We start from the raw sequence: 9,099 nt of genomic DNA on the forward strand, positions 1-9,099 counted from the left end.
AGTTTTATTATACGCAAAAAGTTTTAAAGCTCCCTGTGTATGATAACGGTGCTCCAGCCAATCAGCTCCCAACTGGCATCTGTTTGAAAACTGACCGTTGGGAGCTGATTGGCTGGAGCACCATTTACCATACGAAACAAGTTTTAAAAACTCGTAGCGTATGATAAAACTCGTTGATGAATGGGCCCCTATATACCCGTACTGTCTTGTACACACACTTGTTTCAGGCACAGTTTGTATGAACAGTAGACTATGCACTGGGGGAATAGCCGGGCTTGGCGTGTTACACCCTGGAATATGTGCCCTCTCCATCCCTAAAATGGTGACCGTAAAAATGAAACGTGACTTCTGCGCTGCTCCGCAAATCGATGGCGTGCCCCTGAGCCTACTACATGAAACCGGGCCATCAGAAAGCCCGGGGGCTGGAGCAGGGTGGCACATTGCCAAAGCTCCCCTTCTCTTATTACCGCGGTTGGGCTGCGATGCTTTGTGATTCGTTGCGGACAGAGGACGCCTATTTTCCTGCTTCTGAGCACAAGGCGCGGGGATGGTTGGGCATTTGAAGTGACATCATTCACGCTGCAAACCCTCTGATTTATGGCGGGTAACCACAGTCCTCTTCGCTGAGCTTTATTGCTCCCTGATGAAGTATAAGGAAGTCTGGACTAAGTGTGGAATAGTCTCTGCTGACTCTCATAAATCAGGCTCTGTTTTTTACTGGAGCTCACGCTACACGGAGTGAGAATTTCATGACACGACTTGTAAAAGTTTAGCAGCCAAAAAAAAAGTGAAAAAAAAAAAGGCTGCGGACGGTTCTGTGCCAGGGCTGGCGGGACAGGAGCTGCCAAGTCACATAGCGGGATGAAAAAACATAAGTGTGCTTGTCTTAGATGCAGTGTAGATCACACATGGGATTATAGTAACTATATTATAATACATACTATCGTATCGCTGCAGCCATGCTAGAGTGCAGGGGTGTTTTATCTGGGAAATTGTGCACCCGCAGCAGAGTTTTGTAACTACCATCCCCCCTGGCCCCCTTTACATCTTATTTTACTATACCATGCCCCTCTATTACAATGTCACCCAAAGACCACCATAGAACATGTGTCATAGAAATTACAGGAGTAGACGGCGACCGAGGGCCTGATTCAGAGCCGGACGCTCTGAATCAGGGCCGTCCTACCTGAAAATGGAGCGGCCTTTTGGACGCTCGCATAGCTTTGGGTTACCACCCACAGCTATAGCGAGCGTCCATGATGATGGTCGCGATGGTCAAGACCATCGCGACCATCGGGCTTGCGACGAGACCCTGCGGTAGGGTCTCGCTGCTGCAAGCCCAGGAGTGATTTTGGCTCTATCAGTGCCAAAATCACTCCCACTGACATCACTAGTGATGTCAGTGGGGCCGGACTCAGACGGTAGGCGTTCCCATGGGAACGCCTCCGTCTGGCAGCCACGCCCCGGCACGCCCACCAAAGGGGGCGTGCTGTCAGTCACCATCGACAGCACGCCCCTTTTGGTGCGAGACCCATAACGACGGCTTTGCCATCGTTATTCGGGTCTCGCGCATGCGCACGATGGAGCTCCCTCCATCGTGCGCATGCGCATTAGGGCACCATCCACCCGCTTGCGAGCGTCCTACGCTCGCGAGCGGGTCTGAATCAGGCCCTGAGTACGTCACCTTTGTACAACCACATTGCCAACTGCGTTGTTGGTCATATTGTGCAGATCTCATGGTAATTTTTTCATCTTTGCGTATTTCCCCCTCGCCATTATTTTATGTATCTTCATGCGGAGATAGATAGATCATTTTGTATCCCGCCCCAGGTCTGATCATGTGCAGATCTTTGCAATTGATCATAAGTTTCCTTTTACAATTTCTTGTTGGTTTTCCACACACCATTGCAGTACTTCCTATTGTCAGGGCTTTCATGCTGACCCCTGTGCCCACCCATCATTGTGCAAAGATAGGCAAATGTTGCAGCCGCCGGCATTCGTATTAAGGCCCCCACCTGCGTTACCGCAAATCCAGGCGACTCTGTACAGAGACGCAGCTTGGCCGCTGATCAGTGGATTATCGGACTTCTGTGTATTCCTTTAGTCGCGCAGAATGGGCGACGGAACTGAGACGCAGTAGCCACTTTCACTGCGCATAGGATCGCAGTCGCAAACCAAATCGGTCGCGACGCGCCTGGGTTTGAGTCGCCACCTCCCCGTTTGCTGTCCACAAACGGTCCCTGCCTGTCAATCAATTTGCAAATAAATCTTCAGCGCAAGCGACATCGCTAATGATGCGTGACGCATGCGTAAATGCGCAGACCGCCGATAATCGCTCAGCTGTGTAAACATCGTCATTGCCTCCATCACAGAAATGGGTGCTATGTATAGTATGTGTATGGTGCTACATTGAGTGCCGCCGTAAATGTCTTTCTGTTTCTATACGGTTTAGTATATACTGTGTGGGCTCATTCGCATGGTCCTATTACATCTGTGGCAACTGTCGCATTTCACACGTAGCGCACAAGGGTCAAACACGGAAGAAAATTCAGCGAATATATCCTGGTGCAGTGCATTTTGGGTGTGATGCTGAGCTGGAGGCCGTTCACGGAGCTTAAAGTCTGCAGATCTGTTCTGCACATGCCCACAAAAAATAGCACCTAGATTTTGACGATTTAGCCGCTACAGTATATATAAAGTGGCAGAACCACGCTGGTTTTTAATTAAAAAAAATAATAATAATAATAATAATTTTCCTGCTTTAATTACAACAGCTAAATCTCCGCAATTTCGCAGCTGCCTGCAAATCGCAGACTATTGCGTTTACCCCTCCTCCCCCGTCATGTGGTCGTCTGATCCGTGTTTGCTCCATGTGACGCAGGAAGGGCCGAGCGCAGCGAATTAGACTGTAGACATGTTTTTGCTCTTACATTCTCTGCCTGGACCTACTGTAAATGTGACTTTCTTTCTTCTCGGTGGCCAGGTCAGTGGAATGTCTTCAGACCCCAGCCTCCTGATCTGAACATGACCGAGATCACTGAGATACAGACTGAGGCATTGTAGCGGGAACAGAAACCTCCACCAACCTCCAACAGCCCAAACATAAAGAGATGAGAAATGTTCCAGCATTACCCAACCTGACAGGCCAGGCGGTCAGATCCCAGAGAGAAGGAGGCTACAATAAGATGGCTTCCGCCCTGACACCGGGTCACTTTACCAGAGAACAAAAGAGACTGCGGTCCGGTGAACTGCTCTGGGAGTAAGAGGATGATGTTACTGGAAACAACCGACAGCCCCCCCAATGTGTGCCCTATCCAGATCTTCCTTTTCCTGGGGGAATATCTTTGCTTCTATCGACTTGCTGCTGACCTGGGACTGGGAGATATGAATATTAATACATAATGCAATCGTGTACGTGTTTCCATGCAGAACGCACAGCAGGTTCCGGCAGTTCGACCCTGACTGCGCAAATCCCAGAGGCACAGTCTCCTGGTGGCGCTCAACTAAAGCAACTTACTAACGTCTTAGCCACACAGCCGTGCCATTGTAAATAAGGTGAAATGACCGTTTCTCACTTCACGAGCAGTATCCGCTTATCGCAGAATTATAACATCACCTCTCCCTTAGTCAGTGAGAAAACCCAACGCAAGTATTGTATTACCAGCTTGGTACCACCACATCCTATAGGCCTAGTTCAGAAAATGCTCTGTATACATATATGCTGCACTACAGTAATTATCAAGCATATAAGACTCCTATACTGATGTTGTGGAAAGATTCGATGCCAGTGGTACACTCCGTAATCCTGCCATCAGGACAGCACAGTGGGCACCTTAAGATTAGTTTAAATATACTGTGTCTGTTCTTATGTTGGGCTCGGGACATATAACGGATGGAATCTTTTAACAGGTCTTATGTGTCAGTTGCCAATCAGATGAGTTTGGAATGGCAAGCTGGTATGGCGAGAGATCGACCCCGGCCTCCATTCCAGTGGCCTTTACCCACAGCACAGACGAAAGGGGCCTTGACAGGAAATTACATTCTCAAAACATATTTCTCCATTGGTCTCTCTTCATACAAATATAAAATGTTGGTGCAGGGTATATTCTCATACACTTTTGTAGTTCATAGATGCTATTACAGTATATCTGGTTGTTGATGAATTTGACATACTGTGTACACTATCATGCGGGGGCCATTTTGAATTCAGCAGTAGGGACAGCAGTGGGGAAACACCTGTGAGTGGCTGGTGGTGTGGAGGGGTTGCCCCCAGATCGTTTCACGTTGGTCGTTCCTAGTGTGCGGGTAGATCTTCACTTATGGGTTTGGGATATTTTCCCCCATTTAGAGAACATTGGATCAAGGAATATATACGAAAACTGCCTGGATATGCTCTAAGTCTAAGGGTAGTTTATTTACTTAACCGATCAATGATTTACGATGTGGAGAAGACTTTGTAAGAAATATATCAGCCTCCAGAGACTAACCAAGCCATGATTTCCTGCATAAACATGGCTGTTCTGACATCCATGCAAAGTATGGTAACATAAAAATAATAAAAATATATATATATATATATATATATATTTAGTTCCATCCCTAAGTGCGTCCATCACCTGCATGCAGTGTGTAAGCGGCAGATTCTCTATAAAGGCTACACTTTAATGCAGCGGTCACGGTGACCAAGGGCTGTGTTTGGAGCTCGGTCGCCCGTGGATAAAGTAATGAAGTTAAATTATTATTAATTATTTTTGCGCGTGTTCTTCATTGGCATACAGTGTTCACCAGCAGCATGTGCCCCAAGCTCAGACGTATGTGTATAACAAGCATCACCTACTGTATCGTACTCCTGGGATAGGGGCACTTCCTGAGGGAGAGGTCAGATGTTCTCGCAGGCAAGTCTAGGCGCAGAAGTAGGACGCGGCACTGCCCACAATCTCTTAGAAAACAATCGGTGCCTAGCCGACCTTGACCAAGCAAATCTATTTATTTTGATATATATTTCTGTCTGAAAAGATCTAATTAAAATATTTTCTGAAGTATTTTTTTTTTCTCGTTTTATGAATGTCGTGTTTGTCTAAAGGATTTATAATAAAGTAACTATTAATCTATTTTAATTGCAAGCTGCTTATTTATCTGCCTATACATTTTCACCATTAGTAGGGACACTCCGGGTTATTTACTTACTCGCCACAGGAGAAGCTCATCCAAAACCAAATATGCTGCTTGGTGCCTCTGAACCACCTTATATACATAATATGGCACTTATCCAGTGACTTGACCTGAGGTAAATGGCTGGGGAGGCACTGCTAGCAGTGACGTGTGGTGAGGTAAATGGCTGGGGAGGCACTGCTAGCAGTGACGTGACCTGAGGTAAATGGCTGGGGAGGCACTGCTAGCAGTGACGTGTGGTGAGGTAAATGGCTGGGGAGGCACTGCTAGCAGTGACGTGACCTGAGGTAAATGGCTGGGGAGGCACTGCTAGCAGTGACGTGCGGTGAGGTAATTGGCTGGGGAGGCACTTAACCAGTGACGTGACCTGAGGTAAATGGCTGGGGAGGCATTGCTAGCAGTGACGTGCAGTGACGTAATTGACTCAGGAGGCACTGCTAGCAGTGACGTGCGGTGAGGTAATTGGCTGGGGAGGCACTGCTAGCAGTGACGTGTGTGGTGAGGTAAATGGCTGGGGAGGCACTGCTAGCAGTGACGTGCGGTGAGGTAAATGGCTGGGGAGGCACTTAAACAGTGACGTGACCTGAGGTAAATGGCTGGGGAGGCATTGCTAGCAGTGACGTGTGGTGAGGTAAATGGCTGGGGAGGCACTGCTAGCAGTGACGTGCGGTGAGGTAAATGGTTGGGGAGGCACTGCTAGCAGTGACGTGTGGTGAGGTAAATGGCTGGGGAGGCACTGCTAGCAGTGACGTGAGGTAAATGGCTGGGGAGGCACTGCTAGCAGTGACATGTGTGGTGAGGTAAATGGCTGGGGAGGCACTGCTAGCAGTGACGTGTGGTGAGGTAAATGGCTGGGGAGGCACTGCTAGCAGTGACGTGCGGTGAGGTAAATGGCTGGGGAGGCACTTAAACAGTGACGTGACCTGAGGTAAATGGCTGGGGAGGCATTGCTAGCAGTGACGTGTGGTGAGGTAAATGGCTGGGGAGGCACTGCTAGCAGTGACGTGCGGTGAGGTAAATGGCTGGGGAGGCACTGCTAGCAGTGACGTGCGGTGAGGTAAATGGTTGGGGAGGCACTGCTAGCAGTGACGTGTGGTGAGGTAAATGGCTGGGGAGGCACTGCTAGCAGTGACGTGCGGTGAGGTAAATGGCTGGGGAGGCACTGCTAGCAGTGACGTGTGTGGTGAGGTAAATGGCTGGGGAGGCACTGCTAGCAGTGACGTGCGGTGAGGTAAAAGGCTGGGGAGGCACTGCTAGCAGTGACGTGTCGTGAGGTAAAGGGCTGGGGAGGCACTGCTAGCAGTGACGTGTGGTGAGGTAAATGGCTGGGGAGGCACTGCTAGCAGTGACGTGCTGTGAGGTAAATGGTTGGGGAGGCACTTAAACAGTGACGTGACCTGAGGTAAATGGCTGGGGAGGCACTGCTAGCAGTGACGTGTGGTGAGGTAAATGGCAGGGGAGGCATTGCTAGCAGTGACGTGTGGTGACGTAACTGGCTGGGGAGGCACTGCTAGCAGTGACGTGCGGTGAGGTAAATGGCTGGGGAGGTACTGCTAGCAGTGACATGCGGTGAGGTAAATGGCTGGGGAGGCATTGCTAGCAGTGACGTGCGGTGAGGTAAATGGCTGGGGAGGCACTGCTAGCAGTGACGTGCGGTGAGGTAAATGGTTGGGGAGGCACTGCTAGCAGTGACGTGTGGTGAGGTAAATGGCTGGGGAGGCACTGCTAGCAGTGACGTGCGGTGAGGTAAATGGCTGGGGAGGCACTGCTAGCAGTGACATGTGTGGTGAGGTAAATGGCTGGGGAGGCACTGCTAGCAGTGACGTGCGGTGAGGTAAATGGCTGGGGAGGCACTTAAACAGTGACGTGACCTGAGGTAAATGGCTGGGGAGGCATTGCTAGTAGTGACGTGCGGTGAGGTAAATGGCTGGGGAGGCACTGCTAGCAGTGACGTGTGGTGAGGTAAATGGCTGGGGAGGCACTGCTAGCAGTGACGTGTGGTGAGGTAAATGGCTGGGGAGGCACTGCTAGCAGTGACTTGCGGTGAGGTAAATGGCTGGGGAGGCACTGCTAGCAGTGACGTGCGGTGAGGTAAATGGCTGGGGAGGCACTGCTAGCAGTGACGTGTGGTGAGGTAAATGGCTGGGGAGGCACTGCTAGCAGTGACGTGCGGTGAGGTAAATGGCTGGGGAGGCACTGCTAGCAGTGACGTGTGTGGTGAGGTAAATGGCTGGGGAGGCACTGCTAGCAGTGACGTGCGGTGAGGTAATTGGCTGGGGAGGCACTGCTAGCAGTGACGTGCGGTGAGGTAAAAGGCTGGGGAGGCACTGCTAGCCGTGACGTGTCGTGAGGTAAAGGGCTGGGGAGGCACTGCTAGCAGTGACGTGTGGTGAGGTAAATGGCTGGGGAGGCACTGCTAGCAGTGACGTGCTGTGAGGTAAATGGCTGGGGAGGCACTGCTAGCAGTGACGTGCGGTGAGGTAGGCTGGGGAGGCACTGGCTAGTATCAGACACAGAGTTACAGACACATATATGAATCTGAGGGTACATGTGGGCATTATACAAGGTGCAGCAGTATATAGTGCTGGACATTTGGTGAGTTTTGATCAGGGATGTGCGGAAAAGGTAGACGGGAGGCAGCGCCTCACCTGCCATACACTGCAGTGCCTCACCTACCAAACACTTTTAACTCCGGAGTTTTAACTACAAATTTGAATAATACAAAGACGATATTTATAATATTTTCTTTACATTTTTCTTATTTTTATAGTAAAACTGTGGAGTATCCCTAAGTATGACAGGAAAGGCTCTGCCTCACCTCACCTCACCTCACCGCACGTCACTTCACATGCTCAAAATGGTTTTGTTTCTGCTTTGTTTTCTGGGTTTTTTGACAAAGCTTTTATATAATCTTGGCAGAGCTGTCCTTGGACGTGACTCTGCACATTGGTTGTAATGGGCCAATTGTGAAAGCCCCCGATAGGCTGGAACCAGTGAGATCGTCTCAAGATTTAAAGCAGAAATTATTTTAAAGACAAGGCCAGGCTGGCTTTACCTTTAAACTAATTGCCTCTTTAAATCTAGTGACTATTGCGCTGGCTCCTGCAAATTGTGGGCCATTTGTCCCACTCCACATAGTAACATTGTGCTATGTCCAAGGATGATATTCATGACTTTGCCTGGATGATATGCAGACTTTCATGAAAAACATAGACGGTAGTCCCAAATATTAAGCAGTCTACTTGGTAAAAGTTACAGGAGGGCATTTATGTACCAATAAATGCAGGAGGGAAACTCACTTTCTACTTCAGGGTCCATAGAAGGTACACAGGAAACCTTGGGGTATAGGTGATGACAAAGACATCCGGGCACCATGCAGTTACATTTTTTTCTCCCAGGATGCAACAGGGCCACCCTCTATACCCCGCCCCCGGGCCAGAGGCTCCTTTTGTAGCGGGACCCTGGAGGATTCCTAAACTGCGGCTGGACGCTACGGGTTGCAGGTAAGTGACACACACCGCGGTGGTGCGTGCCGGGACGCAGTCTTTTTCCTCCAGGGTTGGGGGATGACAGCAAGTGTGTCCAGGCACTGAGTCCTGCGTCCACACTAAGTCGCCTGGGACTTGGGTATGGAGTTCTGCGGAACACTCCAGCGTCCCAGGGGTTTAACGCTGGCCAGGGCAGGCATCCTTCCCTGTCTAACAGCCGGCTCCTCCCCGCTGCTGAACACGCCTTTCCACTGTGGTCTGGCTTGATCTGTGACAGCCTCCTGTTTCCGGCTCCGCCTCCCCATGAGTTCTTCGATGGTCATTCTCCTGGCTGTGTGTGGCTGATCTCCACAGGCAGTGCAGAGTATTTAGCACTTTTGTCCTACTAGACGCTAAGGGCGGAATTCATTTGATTACGCGGTCCGGATCTCCCGTCTAA

General features: G+C 50.0%; 1 protein-coding gene across 1 annotated transcript in view; it reads left to right on the plus strand.

Moving 5' to 3' along the window:
* Positions 1–5,095, plus strand: part of CHRDL2 (chordin like 2) — a 189,559-nt gene extending 184,464 nt beyond the window's left edge. Inside the window, exon 11 of the mRNA XM_088445827.1 lies at positions 2,984–5,095. Within this exon, the coding sequence (XP_088301953.1) occupies positions 2,984–3,063 (80 nt within the window). The 3' untranslated portion in view covers positions 3,064–5,095. The remainder of the gene's footprint in view (positions 1–2,983) is intronic.
* The last annotated feature ends 4,004 nt before the right edge of the window (positions 5,096–9,099 follow it).

This window comes from Taudactylus pleione, unplaced genomic scaffold (assembly GCF_031769625.1).
Source record: "Taudactylus pleione unplaced genomic scaffold, aTauple2 ptg000390l, whole genome shotgun sequence".
Lineage (NCBI taxonomy): Eukaryota > Metazoa > Chordata > Amphibia > Anura > Myobatrachidae > Taudactylus > Taudactylus pleione.